This window comes from Typha latifolia, chromosome 4, assembly GCF_019914945.1.
Source record: "Typha latifolia isolate L0001 chromosome 4, TyphaL0001v2, whole genome shotgun sequence".
NCBI lineage: Eukaryota > Viridiplantae > Streptophyta > Magnoliopsida > Poales > Typhaceae > Typha > Typha latifolia.
In genome coordinates this window covers 11,233,778-11,258,662 of record NC_133089.1, presented here as the reverse complement: position 1 = coordinate 11,258,662, position 24,885 = coordinate 11,233,778, and the positions used below count along the sequence as shown (strand labels likewise).

The window sequence follows — 24,885 nt, the reverse complement described above, 5'->3', positions numbered from 1 at the left end:
CGCAAGTTCTGACGAGGATCATAAACGAGAAGGTGGCCCACGGGTTGCTGCGAGGGTATAGGGTTGGAGATGTGCAGTTGTCTCACCTGCTATATGCAGATGACCTTCTACTAATGACGGAGGCATCTATGTCTGGTGCTCAGAGCATCCTAGAATGCCTTAACCACTATGAGAAAATCACCAACTAGAGAGTAAATTATAACAAGTCAGAATTGTATCTGCCAACCAGGATCGGGGCGGAAGAGGGCAAACAGCTAAGCGCTAAGCTTGGGTTGAAGGTGGTAGCCATGCCTTTCATATATCTCGGGGTGCTTATCTCGGGGAGGAGAGTGAAGGTGAAAGAACACCAGGTGTTGGTGGAACGCATCGCCAAGAGGCTTGCCGGTTGGAAAAGAGCTACTGTCCCAAGCCGGCAAACTAACCTTGATTAACGCTACCCTAATGGCGATCCTGACATATTGGCTGGGCAGCACATGGGTGCCGGATGGGGTGCTGGAGGAGATGACCAAAAAAGCTCGAACCTTCTTTTGGAAAAACAATGAAGGCCACGGCTTACACCTGATGAATTAGGAACAGGTTACCACAGCCAAGCAGCAGGGCGGCCTCGGAGCCCGACGACTCAGAGATGTAAGAACAGCTCACCTGGGTAAGCTGGTCTTCAAGATGTTAAACAGGGAGCAAGCTCCATGGATCAGATTAATGCAGGCCAAGTACGGATGCCTGCACCCGTGGGAATCAAGGAAGAGTCAAAAAGCCTCAGGGATGTGGGGGGCTCTAACTCAAACAGCCAAGAAAATAAAGATGGGTTGTAGAGTGCTGATTGGGAATGGCAGAAGCACGAGAGCTACCTACGATCCTTGGATGAAGGAGGTCTCGTGGAGCAGACAGCCGAGGGAGCTCGCGAGTGCACTAATGGATGAAAACCTGAGAGTGGCGGACATCATCAACAATCAGCGATGGACCATCCCTAGGCTGTTCAGGGAGGCGGGCTCGGATATGGCGTATGAGATATCAAACTTTCCCATGGGCACCGACACCAGTGAGGACAGGTGGATTTGGTGGCCGCACCCAAGGGGAACTCCATCAGTTAAAGCTATCTACCACTCCCTACAACCTCAGAGTGAGCACCATTGGGAAGGGTGGAGGATTCTCTTAAGGCTACCGGTAGCTCCGAGGATCAGATTATTCTGCTGGAAACTCATGTGGGGCAAGCTCCCAATGCGAGCTTATCTCCATTACATCCATATTGGATCAGAGGATAGGTGTGCATTATGCGGGCTGTTCTGTGAGACGATTGACCACCTCATGTTTATGTGTAGATATAGCCGGGAAGTGTGGGAAATTATGCAAACCAGGGTATGGGTGGAGCTCGCAGGAATAGATCAAGAATGGATCACAAGAGAATGGAGCTCAAATAAGGAGGAAGATTGGCGGATCAAAGGGATGATAGCCTGCACACTGTGGTCCCTCTAGAAAAGTAGACATGAAGAGGTTTTGGTGAGAAGAAGACTTTGGAGGAAGCCGTGGTGAGAAGAGGAGTAGCGCTAGCGGAGGAGTTCAGGCAAAAGAACAAAGAAAAGAAACAGAAAGAAGTGAGTAGGAAGAGATGGGAACCACTGCAACCGGGGTGGATTAAAGTCAATACGGACGACGCGCTAAGGGCCGGCGCCTACCAAGATGGTGCAGCGGCCGTCCTACGTGACGAAAATGGGGAGCTTGTCCAGGCGGTATGGGAGCCATGTCCAGGAAGCTCGGCATTACAAACAGAACTATGGGCCATCAGACTGGGACTGAAGGCGGCCGGAAGAGAATGCAGGTTGGAGATCAAAACTGATTGCCTGGAGGCCATCAGATGCATGAAGAGGATAGAGCTCAGCCCTTGGCGCGTTCGTAACCTGGTGCAGGAATGTGTTGAGCTAGCGAACGAGTGTATGGATGTAAGGCTTACTCACGTAGGTAGAGAGGCAAACAAAGTAGCTGACTGGGCAGCTGCTAAGGCAAGTGTGGCCTCTGGCACTAGCTTTATCGAGCCCCAGAATTATGTAATCTCATCGGTGTCGACGCGGTTACGTGTCGACTTTTAACTAATACATAGCTGGGTATAGCTTCGTAACATTCAAAAAAAAAATTCTCACAAAATGATATGATTATATTTTATGCATATAAAATATAACTAAGAGCATCTCCAACCGATGGTCTAAGACTCTGAATATGGAGCCAATATGGAGCTAAGAGCTCCGTGCACTCGAGCGCACCATATTTATTAAAATAATAATATAATATATATATTTATATTTATATTAGCTATCTTAAATTACTTAATAGGTCATCTTAGTGTTATTATTTTTTAATAAAAAATATATGGTTAGAAAACTCTCATCGTGATTTTTAAAATAAGATTAATATCTAATAGTTTCAGAAGTAATTTTAAATTACTAGTTTTAATTAAACGTATTGAAATTATATTACACGAAATAAATATCGAAATAAACATTACATGTTATTAACTAAAAATATCAAAATTATATTACATAAAATAATTAGAAATTGATATTTCATAATAAAAATAATAGATATTTAATAGTCTCGTAACTCATCTCCAGAGCCACTAGTTCTGGTTCTATAGCCACCTCCTCTTTCTTGACTGTATCCACCTTTGATGTAATTTTTATTTAATGTATTTCATATTTGATGTATTTCATATCTAATATATTTTAATATTTAATATTTAAATTGAGAAATAATTTTAAGTAATTATATTTTAGGACACATATGTTTTAAATAATAATAAACATATTTATTTTATAAATAATAAAATATTAGACTCATTTTAAAGTTCTCAATGAGACATTTCCAATGATACTATTTTTGTTAAAAACCGATTAGTAAAACTAATTATTTACTCAGTTTAACTAACTAGATTATTTAATAAAGGATACAGATAAAATTAAAATGATTGAATGCAATAATTATTAGCAATTTTGAAATTTTTAAAAAAGCTTAAAAAAATAGAGTCGGGCTCAATTTTTTTGGTGGGCCCTATTGTTGCTAGCTCTAAATTGAAGCCCATTGATCTCCAAATTTGGAATTTGGAGCCTAGTTGGAGTTGCTCTAACATAGTCCAAAGAAAAAAAAAATAATTATTATAAGAGGTCTAGAAAGGAAGAGAATTCAAACTAAATGACAATTGCCCCCAACTACAACTGTCATGCCAAGACAACTTAATACCTTACTACAACTCTTCAATAAAGAAAGAGTACTAAATGATTAAACTCAATTTCTATTATATTGCAATAAAATATATTTGGAGCAATTTACATTTTAGAGTATGTAGAATGATAAATTTTTGTTTTGATATTTGAATATTTGAATTGCAGTTTACTATGTATTTCTTTGTGTGCATGAAGTATTTTGACATACTACTTATATAATTATATATTTCTTTGTGTACTGTAGTGGAATATTTTAACAAACTACTCATATAATTTATAGATATTAATTTTTGAGATATTTGTGTACCAAAAGAAAGTATTTTGACATTCAATCTATATAATTTTATAACTAAGTATATTTGGATTCCATATATATTGACTTTAGATTCTATAGATACCAATTCCAGATTTGTTTTATTAATTATGAATTATGTACTAGATAAGTTGGGTATACATCTTGACACAAGTTTAACATACAAACTCATATATTACGTCGAAGTGCATTTCAGAGCAATAGAATAATGAAAGAGAAATATGAAATAGTTTGACTTAAGAATTTCTTTTGGTGAATTCTTTTGATACAAAGTAATTCTAGATTCACATTTTTTTAATTAATATCTTTGAATTCATATATACTAACTATAGATTCTATTGATACCAATTCCAAATTCTATAATTAGAATTAGATTAAATTATTATAACTATGGATTCCTAAGATACTAATTATAAGTTTCAGATATAAAAACTTTAAATATACTTTGTTATAAATAAAATGACTCATTTCATTGAACTTAATTCTATATATAGTAACCAATAACATATTTTATAGATACTAACACCAAGTTCCACAGTTCATATATTCAAAGTCTATATATACTAAATTTAGATTTTATAGGTACTAAATATGAATTCCAAAAAAACTAATTAATACATTTTGTAATTACTAAATATCAATTCCTAAAATATATCTATGAAGTCCACAAATATATCTATAGAACCTATATATATATGTATAATCTAAAGATAAACTTCTACAAACTAAAGATAAATATTTATGAAATTTGTAATTATAACTATAGAACTTACAATATTATCTTAGTCCATCACTATAGTTATACATTTTACTATCAAATATATATATATATATATATATATATATATATATATAATTTTTTGATATATTAGGCATATTTTAAACATTAACAATAGATATTCGTCTTCAAAAATGTTGATAAAAGAATTAATTTACTTTGATGAAAAAAGATACTTAATAGTAATATCATATTTATTTAGATGCTCTTTTATTAATTTATAAAATTTCATCCTCACTTTTAGCACAATGAAATTATTTTTTTTAATATGTCAAATATGAGTATTTCTGCCTTCATAGTAAAAGAATATTTTATACTTATCCACTCTTACAGCACTCTATATGAAAAAAGACGATAACAAAATGATAGATACATAATTTGGTGAAGAACTGTCTTTGTTGCAACTATAAAAAAAAAAGTATGGTTTTATTATCGCGAGAGAGGAATAGATACAATATAAATTCACTCTCTTCATACTTATCTCTATCTCTTTAAAGTACACTTTCTCTTTCCTCATAATTAGAAAATTAGAGAAACACAATATTTAATGTTGAAGGTGATTATGACTCTACTAAAATATATTTAGGGGTGTTATGGTCATTAAATTAGATAAAACTGCAAAATAAAAGTAAAAGAAAAATAGGTAAGCCTGTTACAACGTAAATTGTAATAGTTTATAGTGCAAATTGCTCTATATTTTAGGTGAAAGTATTTTTATAATGTAATATTCAGGAAAAGAGAAAAGTAAAGACAACAGTATTTTAGACATTTTAGAAAATCAATATAATGGTATTTTAGGCAAGAGATTGATAATGTTATATTCATTGCCTTTATTAGGACCATTTACTTACAACTTCTAAGGTACAATTTTCGCTAGTGTAACCATTAATATCTTTATTACATTCGTATCTCATAACCCCTAAATTTCAAAATTACAACACTTTGTCTACTTAACAATGATCATGAGTTACCTTTATATATTTATTATTGTCATTCCAGTTGCTATCAGCACTTCAAATCAATAACAAAACCATTATCATCACTCTTAAAGTACAAGGTGGAAGACCCATCTAAATCATTATCTTATCTCACAAAGCAATTAATGAAGTAAACCAACTTTTAACAACACCTTGGAGGATAGACTGATTGGATTTGGTACCTGAAATGGTTTTCTAGCTATCATTATATATTAGGAAAAGTAACCAAAAAAAAGTAGGAACAAACACAGCTAACCCAACTACAATGTTCCTGAAACTACCACTTCATTCAATACCCATGTCCTATGTTTTAGCTCTAATTTTGTTGATAATGATTAGGACTACCTATACATTTTACTCATAATCCACAAATACCAGCCAATAAATTGAGAGCCTATCCGATGCCAATTTACATACAGTATTTTGGAAGGGTACAGGCAGTTCAGCAATCAATGAAGTTTCCCACATTTCGAAGCAATTTAATCACAAGATGCTTCTACAAGGTTGAGATTATTATAACACCAACAGTAAATTAAGACATCCTGTAACAACCAAATAAAAAGAGACTGAAAGGAAATTCCCTAGAATTTTTCCTTCTGTAAAATATAACAATACAAAAGTTTCATATTGCAAATCAAACTAGCTTTCCTGTGTAACTGTAACTGGGTAACATTGTACCTCTGCTTATAAGGAAGTGAGACAACCAGATTAAAGACCTGTGACAAGCCCAAGGCAGGCAAAGAAACGGCCAACATATTTCTTACAGTATCAACGGAGCAACGAATGAATTATTGCCAGGAAAACCTGACAACCTTGATTGTTTGAAAGAGAGTTCTCACTGCAAAGTTCATTGACCAAGAATCTAAGGGACATGAAAGTGTCACTATATCCACCTAGACAACTGCCCCAAATTCCTTCCTGTTCACACGAGCAAACTCACTTTAATTGTCATTCTTCGTAGATAATAAGCAAAATGAAATAACAGAAGAAACATAGCAAGAATAGAAATAAGAATCACTAACTGTAGCAGCAGAGAGAAAATTAGCATGAGATAGAATTGGAAAGATTTTGGAAGAGAGTTTCGTACTGTTAATTTGGAGAGAAAGATAAATTGCGCTAGAAATGGGCTTTTGCCTTCTCTTATAGCAGGGATAAACACCTTAATCATCATGCCAAAGGAAGTTCCTTAGTAACTTTAATAGCAGTTGTTCTAGGATTTTGGCTCATTGGGCTGTTTATTTGAGTAATAAATCCCTTTTATTCTAAAATATTCACGCCAAACACATGATAAAGTTTTGAAATAGAAAAATGAAATAAACCCCCTTGTTCCAAATGTCTTTGTCACAGGTTTTATTTGGGATAAAATTTTTGGAACATCTCACCCATTTATTCCAAAATGCAAATGATCAATTTGTCATCACCTATTTATTTACTATTTATGGTGATATATTATGGTTTAGATTCAAGTTGAACAGTGTAACACGTATATTAAAGTATATTTATAATTATTTCTCAAAAAAATATGTGCTGATAGTAAAAAATGTTTTAATATGGGATGTCCATTTATGATGTTATTTGTAATGGTATTTATATTGTGTAAATTATAACGAATTAAGTCAAATTATTGTTTGGTCAAGAGTTGTATAAAAATATCATGAGAAGATAATATCATAGTTCTAAAATAAAATTATAATTTATATTTATATTTATGTATTAAATCTATTTCCTATCTTTCTCAACAAAAAAAAGAGTATCTATTTACATTAAAAGTAGGAAAAATGACAATAAGGTCAATTTCATCACTTTTACCCCTTCTCTCAACTATCACAACAAATACCATCTTATCCCATATTTTTATTTCAGCATTTATTCCTCTTTTTACAATCAAACACATAACGAGTAATTTGAATAAAAATTTTTTTATTCCAAAAATAAATCCTCATTTTATGTCAATTCTATTTTTTTTAGCATGCAACTAAGCAAGTAAAACATCCATAGTAGAAGTTGATTACCTAGTTTCTAGCAAGGTTCCAAGTATCTAAATGGATTGCACAAAAAGACGATACATATCAACTAATATAGTATCATATTGTTTTTTAATTATGTAAAATTCTAAAACTTATTTTAAAATGCAAAAAAGTTTCTAAAAATTTAGAAAAATAATAAAAAAATAATAATATAAAAACTACTCACCTATGAGGCCAAAGAACTAAAAAAAGTTACTCACTTGGCATGATGAATCCGAATTGAATTTGATAAATTTTTGTGCTCGTAAATTATTACTGTAGAATTGAGATAACGAGAAAGAGATCTCTCTCTTCACTACTGTTCTATAGCAATAAGAGTAGGAGAGAGAAAATAGGAGTTATAGAATGGAGGAGAAAGAGAGTTGAAATGGAAAAATAATTAAAAAAAAACAAAAGAGAGAAAAAAAAACACTCGAGTTCAGTAAAATACGAAGTCATTGTATCAGTCGTCGAATGAGCTTGGTGAAGTGTGAGGAGTGAGAGAGATAATAAAAGGTAAAAAGTTAAACATGTATATTTACACAATCTGAATGTAGACATCAAGTGGGCTGATCATTGCATGCCAAGCAATGACAAAGATTGGATCATTTGGCCTCAATTTATGGACTACTCAATATCATGTAGCTCATACTTGAATTAGCTCCCACAAAGAAAGCAAAAGATTGCAAAACGAACATATGGAAAGCTTAGATATGTGGCATGTTCTATACAAAATACTATATGAAGATAAATGAAGGCATTATAAAACCAGATTACATCTTGTGAATATGCACAACAACAACAACAACAAACCGTGAATCCTAATTACTTAGGGTTAGCTATATAAATCATTTCACCCCATTTAGCTCTATTAGGGTAAGATACTTCTTTCAATTGAGTGCTAACTTATCTTCAAACTACGTCCGATGGGTGATGTCACAGTTGTGTTTAGTAGAGGATAGGGGCCTATCAAATGCTAGGACCTAGGTAGTTTGAGGGCCCATAAAGAGTGGCCCAAAATACAGAGGCCTAATTTTTAAAATGTGGTATGTATTTAAATATCATTCTTCTAGGCATTTTGGAGTGCAAAATTACGAAGTTTTTCTAGCTAGTCTACTTAGTTCTTTTTGTGACATAGCTGAGTGCAAATAGAAGTTAATTAACTATAAATTTGAAAATAATATTTCTGCAAAAGCAACTATTATAGGTGTTGTCAAAAATATTCTCTATGCAACATATACAGTAGGAAAAGAATATTATTTCTCAATAAAACTTAATATTTGAACTGGATTAGAAAATTTTATTATCATAAATTCTATTAAGACACTTAATTCTGAAGAAAAATCTAAACCATCAATAAAACATGCTTCAAAAATTCTAAAGCTTTAGAAAATATTTTAACAATCAAAATATTCCATCTTTTTCTAAGTTAAATAAGAAAAAGAATATTCCTATAATTGTTCAAATCTAGTTTCATTTGAGGACGTGACAAATCTAAATGTAAAAGGGATAATATATTCTTAAAAATTCTTCAAGTGATTGAGGTGATCTCATCAAAATTTGTTTTCCTACAAATCATTCATTTCCATTGAATGAAGGTTCTATTTCAATTTGAAGCTCATTTTCTCAGTAGAATTAAAGCCGGCAACGTCCAATATGAATTTGCCTCTATGGATTCAGGTCAAAGACAAGAAGGATCTGACTCAAAAGTAATGTCTCCTCTCTATCTCTCTCCATCAGCCCCACCCATCTTAGATTTCAGCGACCTCGACGTCCGGCTACGTCCTTTGACCAAGATCCGGTGATCTCAACCTCCGGCAGTCTCGGGTTAGTATTTTTTAGTTTTGTTTCCTCTCTCTCTCGCAGATAATGAGATAGAGAGAAGAGAGAGAGTGGAGAGTAAGAAAGGGAGGAAGAGAGTGTTGTGAACTAGCCTAGAGTTGGTTGGTCTAGTTGAGTTGAGTCTAATCTAGAGTTGCTTGAAGAACAAGTAACCTAAAATGGGTTAGCCATTATAAAAGAGGTGTAGTGAGCACCCCAAGAAGGCAATGAGAATTATCCTAATTTCTCTTCCTTTCTCTCTCTCTCTCTATCTCTCTAATTCCCCCTTTCTCAGCTAGCGACGCCTAAACCAAGGCCACCAGCTAAGCCTACTTCTCTTCTCTAGCTAACTCTATCTTCCCCGCTCCTCAACTCCATTCGCTCCTTCACCACAGCTCACCCGAGCCAACCTCCACCCTAAATCGCACTCCACCGCAGCCTTATTCCACCATAGCTCACCCAAGCATCCTCCATTTCTTAGCCCACACCACACCCAACAGTCCATCTTCTTCCCCAACCTAGCGCAATACCCTCATTACCCACCTCAGCCTACATCAGAGAGAAGGGAGTAATTGAGAGATCGAGAGAAGAAGAGATAGAGAAAGAGAGAAGGGAGAGAGAAGAAATAATAAAAATATTGCCTTGCAGCAGTAAGAAAGATCGGGAGAGGGAGGAAGAGAGAGAAAGAGAGGGGAGAGAGAAGAAATTAGAAGACAAGAAAAAAAATTGCCTTGCAGAAGTAAGAGAAACAAGGAGGGAGAGAGAGAAAGAGAGAAAGGGAGAGAGAAGAAATTAAAAATAGAAAAAATGGCCTTGCGACAATAAGAGAGGGAAAAAGGAGGTAGAAGAAATAAAAAAAGTTTTGAGTAAATTAATATATTTTTTAAATTTTTAGGCCTTCATAGGTGAGTAAATATTATTTAAAAATACAGAATTAAAAAAAATAGTCTGATCTAATATATGCGGCCGATACAACTAATACATATTATTTTTTCAGACAGTCGATCATAATCCCGATATTGAGTTTTGCAACCTTGATCTTAAGAGATCTGGATCTAGATTAGATGCAATTTGGAAACCCTTCTTAAATCAAGTATTCTTGGTCATTTCACAATTTGGAATGCATTTTTAAAACAAGTATTCTTGGTTGTTTAAGCTGAAATAGTCAAAACCTACCGGAAATTGGTCTCTTTACAGTTTCGCAATGGTTCAATCCGAAATTTAGAATCATGGTGCAACAAAACACCACTTCGATCACCTAGGCCTCCCCCTCCCCATTTCCCTGACCCACCTTTTTTGCAGTATTGGCACATAATAAATATAAGAACCTCATCTAGGCACATCTCTGCTCAGCAGAACATGGCTTATCCAAATAATAAACATAAGATCACCTACGCCTCCCCCTCCCCATTTCCCTGACCCACCTTCTTTCTTGCAGTATGCCATCAAATAATAAATATAAGAGCCTAATGAAGTCTATCTAATACTATTATTAGGTCCAGTTCTTGTAGAAATCATCTTCTCAAGAGACATCTGACAGAGTTCCCAAGATCGAATAGAAATCGTTGAGCTTGTGCTGCTTGTATTATTCGATACACAAAAACTCTTAGAAGTACCTATATTCTCTTGTCAGCAATTCAAAAAAACATCTGATGCTCAATGTCCAAGAGAAGAACCGTCTACTTATATGACCATCTACTCCGATTTCCCTGCATCAACAACAGCATGAATAGCTGCTCCATGGCACCACAAAGAAATAATTTATTTTATCTACAAATATTATACCGCACTCTTATGATGAAAAGACCTATAATTCTTGACAAAAGAAATTATAAACCCCGCAATTAGTGTAGACTGGAGATAGCTTACAATACCGAGGGGATCTCAATGCGTCTTCCTCCGCAGCGGTTGCTTCTCGGAAGCTAATCTGTACAACCAATATACCTAAATCCAAAGAAGATGAACAGATATCCATTTCTAGATCAGATACCCGCAAAGATGAGATAGTTTGGCAAGAAGACAATAAAAGTGAAGGAAGTACCAGAGCTAAGATGTGGGCAGCCAGGAGAACAACCACAATGAGCGGCGCTGCTTCCACGATCCACGAACTAGACGTGGCTGCCTCTTTCGCCATTGCCGAATTCTTCGGGAGGTTTGAGCCTTGAGGGTTGTTTCGTCCAACAAATTCCGTATCCTTTCGAACGAAGGAAATGAAAAAAAAAAAAAGAGACGGTGTTGTTTCGGGTAAGTTGATCCGGATCCGGATCCGAACGCAAATTAGTGCCAATTTTTTTAATTTATAATAGTGGACTCTAACGTGCAGGGTATAAGCGCATTGACTTTAGATAACACATAAACATTATTTTATATATTAAATCTAAAAATTAAACCCAATTAAATTACAAAAGCACTTATAACCCTAATTATGTTTTCTTGCTTACTTTTTCTTCTTTTTGTTTGTTACTTCCTCTCTTCTTCCATACTTTCCTTCTCTCTTGCAACAAAGAATGAGATAGTCATGAAGGCAGTTTTCTTTGCCTATCTTGTTGTATTGGATGAAGAATTTGGACCATATGACTTTGTTTGGTTTGAGATTTTAACCTTGAACTCGATTAGTTAGTCTTATTTTTTAGTCTTAATTATTTTGAAGAGTAAATTTAATTAGATATGAAAATAATATAAAGATATTTGGTTACTAAACCAATTTAGAAGTCCCTGAATCAGTTCAGAATTCCTAAACTCAAAGCAAACAAGGCCTAGGAGTTTGCTAACGATCTCTTCCCCTCTTCTTTCACCCTTTGGTTGGAACATCAGTGGCACAAAATTAAGGAAAATATTGTTTGGTTCCTTCCTGAAACACCCAAACCTCCAAATACATGTGTAAACCGCGTGGATAATTTCCCCCACGCGGTACATCACATGACCTGTCAGTACAAGGATTTCACAAGGCACACAACAGCACAATTTCACCATAAATAAACTCAATTATAAGAGTCCGGATACAAGTCCACAGGCCACAACAAGCCTTCCAAGTATACATTCAAAATACTATGTTAAAGTCCAAAAAGATACAACGTCATCATCATACCCTCGCAGGGGTTTAATACAACTAAAATACGTACTAAAAGAAAGAAAGCGGCTACTCCTCGCTACCCGCACCTGCGTCCCCTAGCTCTGAAATAATACGCCACGAGGGGTGAGCTTACGGCCCAAATGAGTAGGATCCATACAATTTAAAATAATGACATCACGGTGTATATCCAATGTATGCCTATATTTGCTAACGATAACGACATGCTTATTAAAATGACTTACCATAATTTACTAAGTCAATGCAGTTGATAAAGATTACCAATCACTATCTTGGAACATGCTAGTTCCTAAACATATTATGATAAGTTCACACAGATATAAAGTTTGAGACAATCTCTTATTCGTACACATCTCAATCATAGGTTTACATATTATGCATAGCAATAAAATAGCAGTTTAGTCACCTCATGTCTACCAAAGCAATAATCATACTCATCATCGCTCACCGAGCTATTCACCACACAGGGTAAATACTCTAAAGAAACAATCATCCATCATCTAATCATCCATCACATAATCATCCATCATCTCATACATCGAGGGGGGATATATACACATCTAGCGGTAATGTCACCTACACGTGTATGGCGACACTACATGTGACCGGTTGTCTGTGGCCATCAGACTCAGGACCCCGGTCGTAAGCCCATATCTCACTCTCTCTAAATCATCACCGCCCTCGGCGGGAGAATCGGGAGCCCTCGGCTCATCAACAGACGCCCTAACCCTGCGTCGTCGGGTACCGCTAGAGTTATATCCCCGCCTCACAATCATGTTCTTCTATCATCATAATCTAGTCCTAACTATGCAGTATAACTACCTGAATGCCACACAGGCTTCCCGACCTCAGGTGTAGGCCGCTAATAGTATAGACATATATGATACACTCTGCCCTTAACCCCGGGCCGAGTGAGTAGGGTACCGCCTAGTCGAATTCGACTACTAATGATAGGTGGAAGTGGTGCGGTGTTTATGCGTGTATAAAGCATGTTATAGTCATCATGATCATTACGGTCCATAATCACAAAGAATCATACATCTATGCAACGGTATACCATACGGGACACATGTAAAGCATTATCATACACATTAATATTCTCATGATACTATGATGAACAGGTTATAAATAACTACATATGCAAAAGATATAACAGGGAGTACCAACTGCATGCATTAATACTGACATTTCCTACTGTATCATGTTATTCTAGATTTGTATAACTCTACTCGCCTGGGGGGGTCTCCATAAAACTCGTCAGTTAGTCCGGGATCCCACAATCTTCCTCACGCGGTGCCAATCCTATTAATTCACGCAAGTAAAGTCATTAGCGAACTAATAAAATTAATTATCTTATTAGCACATTTATGTTTGGTACGAGTCAAGGGTATCCTAGGAATCTTGTATCATCCCAAAATTAAGGATCAGGCTAATCAAATTAGGTGAAAATGGTAAACATGGTTATAGGGTCCAAATGGCCCCAAATGGGCTAGGCTAGAGGCAAAAAGGGGGTAGGCCCAAACCCAACCCACAAGCAATAAGGCCTTGGTGGGTCAGGGGGCCCGCCACACCCACCAAGGTTGGAATAGTGGGCTGCAGATCACCCACTCCACATGGGCTAATGGGCCGCGGCTGCAGCCCCACCGGATAGTCTTGGTGGGCCGCGCCCGCCCGCCCCACCCAAATCTGGGCTGGTGGGCTGCGGTCTGCAGCCCACCCCCAGTCTTGGTGGGCCGCGCCCGCAGCCCCACCCCAACTAGGCCCGTGGGTCATGCGCCTGCAGCCCCACCCCAAAGGATTAGTGGGGCCGCAGCGGTGGTGCAGCCCACTAAGGGAAAAATGGGTGGGGTTTAACCCCCACCCCTCCACCTCATCTCCTTCCACCACCGATGGAAGGAAGGGAGGCGGAGGAAGCGCCCACGAGGCCGGGGACGCGGGGCGCGGCGGCGGCAAGACGAGGTCGGCGGCGCAGCGCGGGGGGCGGCGGCGGCAAGAAGAGTCCCAAGACAAAGACGAGGCCGAGGAGGGGAAGGAGAAAGGGAAGAAAGGAAGGAGGTTTACCGGAGGGGGAGGGGTCGGCGAGCTCGGTGGCTTCGGCGACTGTCGGCAACCACGAGGGAGAGAGAGGAGAAAAGAGGGGCTGCGGTGAGGGGGAAGAGATGAGGGAGATGGGGAAGGTGGCGTGCACGGCAAGGAAGGGAAGAGAAGAAGAGAAGAAAAGAGGGAGGGTGGCAGGGTGGCAGGCCGACGCACGTGCTCGGCACGTGCGTCGGTCAGGAATTTTTTTTTTTTTTTTTTTTTTTTTTTTTTAATTTGGGGTGTTACACTTCCTCTTTGTTTTAGCTGCCAAGTTGCAACTTCCATCTTTCTTCTTGCTTGTTTATGTTATTATGCTTTCTTCTTGTTTTGGGTTGCTATATGCTATGCTACTAGTCCAAGTTATGACAGCCAGCTTTAAGGTTCAAATTAAATAAGTCTCAAAATTATTATGTATGCAACTATGTGCTCTCTGGCTTTGTAGATGAAGTCTCAAAATTATTTGTCTGGTACAATGCTGAAGGTCTTTATCATTGGCTGTATTTATACCAGCAGACTTGCATTATTGCTTTTAATTTATGTAAATCATTTAAAGGCTATGTGGTGGAGCTTATTAAGATTTAATATTTGTCTTTCCTCTTTCATTGTGTGTATATGCTATGTAATAATGAAATATTTATCCACTGGCTTTCTTAAAAAATTCAATAATAATAGGTGGCCATGAAACTAATTTAGTAGTAAATAGTAATTTAAAAAAATAAATAATTCTATTTTCACTCCCGATGCTATCGCTCTTGGCTATAATAACACCGGAATAATTTTTTGGTATACACTGATTCCCTAAATTATAAAAAAAATTAGGTTTTGTTAACCATTTCAATTCATAAATTATCATGTGATAGTTGCATGGCAAAAAATAATATATTTATTTTTGATATACATGTATAAATTATGTGTAATTTAAGAAAGAATTTTATATTGACCGAAATAGAGGAGTATTTTGGCTAATTTTCTGATTTCATTTATGACCTTAAAAAGTTGAGGTATTTTTAATAGTTTAGAAGTAATTGTGTACTAAAAAATAGTTCTGAAAAAAAAAAAATTATCCTTGGAAAAAAAATTACTCACGTGAATAGCACGTGATCTACGTTAATTGCAAGTATTGAGTATTGACCAAGCCCCTCTCCTTCCGCGCCACGTAATCCCCGCCCCATGTTTTTTTCTACTCTCTTGAAACGCCCTCCTTTCTCTTTCCTCTCTTCTCCGCCACACACCGAACCCAAAAGTACGACGCCGATTTCTCTCTTTCGCTCTATACTCTATCTCTTCTATTTCGGGAGTACTTCTAACAATCTGAAGTTCTTCGCGTTTCGTGGATCGGCTCTTCTCTGCAGGTCAGCGGTTAGAGTATCGATTTCGGTTCTGGTTCGAGGACTGGTCTTGGATCGGAGGTGGAGGTTGTGATGAGATCGTGGGTAGGCTGAGAAGAAAGAGAAAAGATTGGTTATAAGAGATGGGTCATTTGAGTTCCGTTGTTGGAACCCAAGCGGATGGTTCGCCTGTTTCTGGTGGAGGACTCAGGTCTCTTTCTTTTCTTTTTCCCCCTTCTTTGATCTGCTTGTTGTGTTGAGTTGATTTGGTTTCGTTTATTTTGTCGATTGGTTGCATTTTGATTTAGTGACTCGAGTTTGATTTCCTGGGCCGTCCTCTTTTGTCAGAAAGCGAGTGTTTGTTATATGATAGGATTCCTTTTTTTTTTAACTCTTTTAATTCGGCTAGATTTTTCGTTTTGGTTCGATAAAATTCTTAGGAAAAAATGAATTTTTTTTAGCAATAGATGCATTTTTCCATCTCGTTTTGTTTAGATTTCACTTCTGTTCTGTCAGACGTAAATTTCCGGTTCTCACTTTAGTTCTGGATCTTTGATGCACATATAAATATATTTAATTCCTGAAAGTAACGTACACATGATGTTTGTCAATTTGAGATACATCAAACTTGGTCTGAGTTTTCTTCTTCTCAACATTTTTGATGATTAAGAATAAGGATGTTAATTCTTAGTTACCATTAAGAGTAAGGATGCATACTGATTTTATGCATGAATTCGTGTAGTTAAGAGCTTGTTTCTGAATGTTTCATCAGGTTAATTATTGAGTAATGTGCCGTTTATTTGAAGATAACTTCATTAAATATGTGTGCATGCAATAATAAATTGCCATCTGATACCTTGCTCTTTTTGCCACAGTCAGAATGGGAAGTTTAGTTATGGTTATGCAAGTTCACCAGGGAAAAGGTCGTCCATGGAGGACTTCTATGAGACAAGAATTGATGGTGTTGACGGAGAGATAGTCGGTTTGTTTGGAGTTTTTGATGGTAAGAGGTCGTCTTGGTTGAGAATAGCGTGGCTATAGGCCTTGCTATAAATTATATTGAGGATTGAATATATTAACGCTTCTTTTGATGCGACAGATTATTTACAGTGTGCATATCTTTCTTCAATTAACATTTAACTTTTCTCTTGCTTCGAGTCTACTTCTTATGCTAGTATTTTTTAGTTTAGGCAGGAGATTCCAAATGCTATAAATTTTGAATAATGTCGGCAGGCTTTGTTTAATGTGTGATTGTTTGTATAGGTCATGGTGGTGCTAGAGCAGCAGAATATGTTAAACAACACCTTTTCAGCAATTTGATCGGACACCCAAAGTTTATTAGTGATACCAAGCTAGCTATAGGTACTATACTTTCTTTTACTATCTTGTGGTTTGTGACAATAAGATCTACTATATGGATATGAATATAAGATACATATAAACATACCGATATATATATATATATATTAATGAACTTGTGTACTTTCATATTCTTAATTGAGGAGTTATATATTATTGTTGCATATGATAGTCCATATAAGGAGACCTCTAATTTATCCATTAAAAGAAATATCATTCGTAGCAGAGAACTACTATATTACATAGTATGTTACTAACTATGATGTAAGATAAACAAGCAAATTCAATTTATTAATATTGTAACATGATTTCCTAATATAGATTATAAAATAAAGGGATTTTTACGAATCACACCCTACATTTTACCTATTACAATTTATATCTAGTCTTTGAGAATTTTGCAATCCGACCCCCTCCTTTTGTCCTATAATTTTCATTTAATACCCTAAGTTAACTATGACAGTATTAGAAAAGGAATTTTTCATTATAATTTATAAAATAATTTATAAGTACTTAAATTACTCATGTCATCTTCATCGTCTTTCTTTTTCCAAAAACAAAAAAAAAGAAGAAAAAGAAGAAAAGGAGGAGAAGGAGGAGGCGGAGGAAGGGGAGGGGGGAAGATGAGAAATGTGGTGGCGATGACAACTGTAGAGGAGATAAGTAGGGATGATGGTGAAGATATTTTAGTAACTTGGTCGACATTAGTTAGTTAAAATAACGTTAGGGTGTTAAGTAAAAATTATAAGGGAAAAGAAGGGATTGAATTACAAAATCCTCAAAGACGAAGTGTGAATCACATAATAGATAAAATATAGGGTGTAATTTGTAAAAATCCTTAAAATAAATAAGCAAATTCAATTTTCACAAAAAGAAACCTTCTAGATCTAATAAGAAATTAAATGTTGTCTCTTTCGACTTGACTCATATTTATAGAAATCTCAGACGTATCCATGAAGTAACTAAATATCAGAGCATTACCCACAACATCTACTTTTGGCATGGAAGTATCCGTGTTTCCTAGGATCTACTTTTGGTAATAATTGATAATTGTAAGTATATGTGTTTCCTAAGATCTACTTTTGGTAGTAACTGACAATTGCAAAAAAAATTTATGATACTACAGCTGATGCTTATAATCACACCGACTCGGAGTTTCTTAAATCTGAAAATAGTCAAAACCGAGATGCTGGCTCAACTGCTTCAACTGCTATCCTCGTTGGTGACCGTCTACTAGTTGCAAATGTTGGGGATTCTAGAGCTGTTATATGTAGGGGAGGGACAGGTAAGTGTTAAATATGCAGAATACCACTTTAAGTATTTATTTTTATGAAACTGCAACTCTAATGTAATGTATTATCCAAATATACTTTACTTGAATTTCTTTTGAAGACAGTGTCCTTCAAATGTATTTCCTCTGTTATACAAAATATCACCAACTCTTCTATACATTTTTAACTTTTCCTCACCTGGATTTCCTATATTATTTTGCACATAATTATGTATTAATTTTACTAATTTTGTTGTAATCTTGATTGTGACAAGCACTTATCTTTTTTATAATTTTTAGTGCGTTATCTCATGTACAAGTGAGTCTACTCTGTCCAATCCATATTGTTTTATTACTATTCTTTTTCTTTAACTGTGGCTGTTCTAATTTTGTTACAAAAGTATGGATTGCATATTTGGGTTGTGGTTTATATTTATTATGTGATCACATGATTAGAAAGTAGCATCACTTCATGAATAGGATATTATGAGGATGATTCTCCACATATTACATTGCAATTTTTACCTATATATATGTTCATTATGCTAAAATATTTAGTACATTGGATAGATAAATCACATATAAGTTATTTTAATATTTTTATTGCTAGTCTGCGTATGCACCAATATACTATATACTATATATGCGCTATGCGGTGGCTTGATTGTTTGCATACCGTTGGTGCTATTCACGACATTGGTTTTATTAGTCTCTTTTTTAAGTTAGTTGACTTCAGAAGTGACATGCTGGTAAGAACCTCAAAGTGAGTTCAAAAGAATTGACACATTCTTACAACCAAATTTGGTGTTTAATTCCTGGCCCAAGCAAATGAGATAAAGGAGGAAGTTGAAGGCAGCTGGTGATCAGAACCTATATTTTTTGTTATGTTATTTAAGCGTATCATGAAAACCCTGTGGAAATTCATCTGGAAAAAGGAATAATGAAGAGGATACATACAAATATGGGAGATATTCCTAGATACACAAATAAAGATTTGAAAAATATATATAACATCCCCCCCCACTAAATACCTAAATTAAGAGTGGACTATTTGCTATGTACCAAAATAAAGAGAATTTAGTATTCTTTGATGTTCTATGATCATTTGGACAATCTTATTAGTTACACTCTAAAGTATTCAACGCAGCTTAAGAATGAATATTTGTAGAATTAAATTCTAGAAGTATCATCTTCTTTCTTAGTATTTTTTTTTGTTTTTGTTTTTTTCTCTCTTTGATGTCCTATCTCTCTCATTTCTCTCTCTCTACTCTCTCCGACTCTGGTGAGCCTCTCCCTTTCTCTCTTTTAAAAATCTGCTACAGTAATGGAGAATAAAATAGACATATAGACAGATGAGAGAGAGAGAGAGAGTCGGGACTGAGAGAGGAGGAAGAGAGAGGGAATGAGAAAGGAGAAAGAAAAAATGTAAAAAAATTAGAGAAAAAAATTGCGTTGTGGCAGTATAAGAGAGAGAGAAAGAGGGGAAAAGGAAGGAGAGAAGAAATGAAAAAAAAATTTGCCTTGCAGCAAGAAAAGGAAAAGGGAGGAAGAGAGAGGAAGAGAGAGAAAGTGAAAGGGGAGAGAAGAAAGAAAAAGAATTAGAAAAAAATTTGCCTTGGCAATAACAAAGAGGGAAAAAGAAGGGAGTGCTAGTTTGGTATTTATCAAAGTTTGAGTAAGTTAATATTATCTTTTTTAGAGTTTTCAGGCTTTATATGTGAGTAATTATAATTTTCTTATTTTCTTGTCAATTTTATAAATTTTAAAAAACTTAAAATTTTATGTAATTAAAATATAATCCGATCCAATACGGGCGAGTGATACAGTCGAGATATATTATTTTTCTGGATAACCGATCTCGATCCTAATACCAAGTTTTGGAACCTTGGATTGGTCTTATATTATTAAATAAAAGGTAAAGTGGTATCACTTTATTTACAATCAAATAATTCTATGGGTATATAACTATGTACTCTACACAATATATATACACTTAAATGCAGGCATATAAACATTGTATCCTGTATTATATGCTACCTTTTTATTATATTCATTTGACTAGAATGGATAAGTTACAATGCCAGGCACATATGCATACATACATACATACATATATATATATATATGTGCTGATTGATATAGAATTATAGATATATACATGTAAATATATGTTAGTAATATGTAAATATGGATACATGATTGCAACTATGTTGCCATATATTTCCCATATTTTATTCTATATTAAGAACTTCCTGATTAGTGATTGTTCTTTTACTTTGTATCAGCAAATATTTCTCCTTCAGTCCTTGCTTCATTTTCTTGATTCTTTGCTTTGTTAATAGTCTTGATGATGAAACGTTAATGTCATAAATGAATGTCCAATGAAATGCTCATGGAGCTTAATGGTTTTATTCTTCTTAAAAGTTATGATCCTTTTGAAGGTTTACTTCGGTTTTGTGTTTCTCTAATCTTTTATGTATGTCCCTGCACCTTTATTTGATATTGTGATCTTGGCTCTGTAGCTATAGCTGTTTCAAGAGATCACAAACCTGACCAAACAGATGAACGACAACGGATTGAGGAAGCTGGAGGGTTTGTGATGTGGGCTGGTATTTATCTTCCAACTCTCTTCCAATATCTTTCTCCTGCAGTGTATGAGCTTTTAAATTTTTTTATTTCCTTCTAATGATCATGAATATGTAGGAACATGGCGTGTTGGCGGTGTTCTTGCTGTTTCTCGTGCATTTGGTGATAGGCTCTTAAAGCAGTATGTTGTTGCTGATCCAGAGATTCAGGTATCAACTACGATCTCAATAACTCAAGTTTTGCAATTTTTGATTTCAGTTATGGAGATTATATTCCTTGTTCTTTAAGAAATTCATGACTTAGAATGCATAGGGAGGCGAGTCAATTAGGCTGAGTCGAATCAAGTCTAGCTTATTAATTTTACTTATTGCTTTTAAATTTAAATTATAACGGATAATCCGCATATGTAATTCAGTAGTGCAAATTAGATTCGACCCGCTATGATTCTACTTCTATAAATATGAGTAATCATTGGTTTATTTATTATTATAAAAAGAATATTGGTTTAGCCATTATATTTACTCTTTTAATTGTAACTATTTATTTTTATAGGAGTAGATTTAACATAGTAGTCCTAATTCTATCTCCAAACCTTAGTAACTATCTATCTCCACGAGTCACCCATTCTTAAGGCTGACCTCTACCATCCCACGATCGTTCGCCACTCTCCGACGACTGTCTATCCTGTTTCGTCCTTTCCCTATTGTTTCATTAATATTTTTTCACTCTGACCTCAGAATCACTTCATTATAAAACTATTAGATTCGAGACTCATGAGGCTACCACCTGTAAAAGTTTTAAAATTTTCCTACGAACTGATTGGTTTAGATCTAGTTCATAATATTGTATGACTAGGCAAATAGGGTCACTTGTTTCTTACATTCATTATGAATGCTTCGTTGAATATTTTCCGGACTAATATAATTGCCATGGTGTCATGTGGGCAGTTATTATAGAGGTACATATATATATATATATATATATATATATATATATACACATATATGCTGTCTGGCTTGAATCTGGGGGTCGACATGTGCACTAGTGCTTTTTCTAGTGGAGCAAGTCGTTTGCTGTCTAAATATCACACAGAAAATCATAATAATAACAATTGTTTAGGAACTTTACACACCCATGATTTAAAAGAAAGCATGCATCTGTTATTCATGAACCAAAACTACTAGAAATATGAAAGAAAATATAAAATAACATTTTGGAAGACAAATTTGGTAGAAATCACCCATTTAGATCAAGCAGATAAAAAGGTCTACCTGAATCTATTTAGTAACCTAAACTTTGATGGAATCAGAATGTTGTGGCACTTGTGGAATCTCAGGCTACTTCAAAGAATAGAACTCAGCTTTAGGCGTGGCCAAATATCGGCCTTATGCTCCTCATCTATATTTTATGGCATAGATCCTCTTTTTTTTGAAGCAGGAATTCTCCAATAATGGTGGTAGTCTAGTAGAGGGAAAATAAGGAAATAGAGGAAGCAGAATAGGGAGAAAAAGGATGAAATAAAAAAGAAAAATTTGGGACTATTACAACCAGGCTTAAATGAGAGAAGAAATAAGAAAAAAGATTGAAATGTTAGGGGGAATGATCGCAACTTAGAATGCATAGGGAGGATCATACTAGTTTATGGAAGAGGAAAAGGAGACTTTGGCCTCTTTTCTTTGGTACTGTTCTATTACTCTTTTGCATTGTTAGCTGTTTAACTAGATTGGATTTGGGTCGTATACGGTTAAGGTTTGGCTTGAAATGGATTAAGATTCTTTAAGTTCTCCATTTGGTTCAAAATGGATAAGTATTTTTAAGTTTTCCTTCATTACCCTAATAAGTGACTAGACTCTTGAAAAAGGATAAAGTGGACAAACTGTAGGATGGTGTCCTGCTCCTATTTTTTATTAAATAATGGCAAGTGTTAAGTATGTTTTGAATTAGATGTCATAGTAACCATAGGAACCTTTCCTAACTCAAGTTCAACATGATTTTACACGTGTTATATAACCTAGAGTTTTAGGCTAATTCAGATTTATGTTTAGTTAGACCAATTCGAAATCAAATAAAACTAACCCAAATAAACCCTAAACTAGCAAATTTAAGTCCAATTATCATATTAGTAGGTAGTTATGCTCACATCAATATAAGATTTTTTGATGTGGTAATCCACACAGTATTCTTGGACATGCAAGTTAGAGCATTACAAACACTGTGCTCTTATATGGAAACTTTTTTGCACTGCTATGCTTTATGATGCACAAGTTTATAATAGGTAACTTTTTGCTAGGTATGTGTGACTACCCAACATCTTGAAACCTAAATGCTTCTGTTGTTCTTACTGACTAATTAGGAAGAAGCGATTGATGGATCTCTTGAATTTCTCATCCTTGCAAGTGACGGATTATGGGATGTCGTTTCAAATGAGGTATTTTTTTAATAAAATAATCTGTCTCTATATATTTATGAATTATTGGTTTCTGGAGAAGGTTTACCTTGTCTATTGTACTATGTTTCAGGAGGCTGTTTCTATGACCAAACCCATGCAGGACCCAGAACAGGCAGCAAAGAAACTCTTGCAAGAGGCATATCAAAGGGGAAGTGCTGATAATATCACATGTGTGGTTGTGCGTTTCATGGGCCAAGATAACAATGTTAAGTAGATCAATAATGATAGTTTTTGCTAGTTCTTATTGGGTCCTCTCTTTCCCTGTAATTAATGTACTATTTCGAAGTCGTATACGAAAATTTCTTCTGTATTTGCGGAATTGTTGATAGTTAGTACACACTGAAGAAGCACTTGGAGGACTAATCAAAATATATTACTGATCTTTTCAGTCTTTAGGTAGAACAACATTTAATAAGGGTACACTGGTATGTATATCCTCCTTTTGGCTAACTTATTCTGTTATGTGGGAGAAGAATTATGAACGCACTTCCTTATGTTCTTCATGTCTCTTTTTGCATTTTGGCTTTCAATTTGCTCTAGATGCTGACATGAAAGGAGCATTCCGTATCAACAGAGAAAGAATGAGAGCCACTGAAACATTAATCTAGAGAGGTAAGCAGTTGATCTTATCCTCATTGAGGACCTATCCACTTTGCCTTGGTACTATTCTTCTCTGACTTATTGTGGTGAAGATCTTTACTAGCAATTTGCTTTATTCTTGTACTGCTGTTGGTGCTTTAAATTACAAGTGTGAAGTTTTGGATCTGACTCAGGTCAAACTCGAGTAAGACTTTGAATCAAGTTCCACATCTTGGTGAAACTAAATCTTTGCAATTCAATGCTATCGATTGTGGAAAAAAAATTAAATTAAATTAAAACCTACTACGTCTGGAAACTTCTCTTTATCTGACTGTTGTTCGAGTCGAAAGGCTTCTTCTATATGACATTCTAATCTGATCACAATTCTAAAAGGGACAAGTAATTGAGTTCCTCTGTGTATGACTTTATTGATTTAAAATGAACGAATATAATGGATTATATATATATAAATTATTGTTACAGTTGCAATAACATTTAAAAACAACTGTAGAAACAAAAGAAAATCATCAAATAATAAATCCATAAAAGCAAATTCAGAATTTTAAGTAAAACATGCATTCGGAAAGAAATATGCCAAGTTTTCTGAGTCCGTAAAAAGCCCTTGACTTTTGGTGCAAATAGCACCAATTTTTTATTTTTTTATTTATAGTTTCATATTATTTTGATTAAGAGAAAATTATAAATAGCACCCTATATTTTACAACATTATATATAAAAACCTATCTTTTTATTATTTACAAATAGAGCTTTACATTTCCAATAATTACCAAGCAACAAGCTATCTTCTGATAAACATATTTAATGTAACGTTAATTTTAACTATAGCATCAAATCAAGCAAACCGAAACATTCAGAATATAAAGAAATTGAGCCTCCAGAACACTATATTATAGGTAAACTTCGAATCTCATATGATTCAAACTTATTATGGTTTAATCTTAAAAATTATATCAAGGAAAGAAATGAGAGTAATTTAGGGAAAATAAAAATATTATTTGAAATGGAAGAATATTTCA

The 24,885-nt window shown here is 35.0% G+C and overlaps 2 protein-coding genes and 1 long non-coding RNA gene across 3 annotated transcripts; 2 read left to right on the top strand and 1 right to left on the bottom strand.

The window, feature by feature from the left end:
• Positions 1-762: 762 nt before the first annotated feature.
• LOC140785976 (uncharacterized) lies at positions 763-2,084 on the top strand. The gene is made up of 2 exons (XM_073134135.1): positions 763-1,356; positions 1,506-2,084. The coding sequence occupies exons 1-2, from the start codon at positions 763-765 to the stop codon at positions 2,082-2,084; spliced, it is 1,173 nt and encodes a 390-aa protein (XP_072990236.1).
• A 3,690-nt stretch (positions 2,085-5,774) lies between these two features.
• Positions 5,775-10,816, bottom strand: LOC140785728 (uncharacterized). Its single transcript, XR_012108504.1, has 2 exons — positions 10,724-10,816; positions 5,775-6,198 (listed from the first exon to the last, which is right to left on the bottom strand). It is a non-coding gene; the product is annotated as an uncharacterized lncRNA (long non-coding RNA).
• Positions 10,817-15,396: 4,580 nt separating this feature from the next.
• On the top strand, positions 15,397-23,772 carry LOC140786613 (probable protein phosphatase 2C 59). Its single transcript, XM_073135180.1, has 9 exons — positions 15,397-15,520; positions 15,630-15,816; positions 16,481-16,608; positions 16,869-16,967; positions 18,091-18,249; positions 20,757-20,843; positions 20,938-21,029; positions 23,174-23,248; positions 23,340-23,772. The coding sequence occupies exons 2-9, from the start codon at positions 15,749-15,751 to the stop codon at positions 23,481-23,483; spliced, it is 852 nt and encodes a 283-aa protein (XP_072991281.1). The 5' UTR covers positions 15,397-15,520; positions 15,630-15,748; the 3' UTR covers positions 23,484-23,772.
• The last annotated feature ends 1,113 nt before the right edge of the window (positions 23,773-24,885 follow it).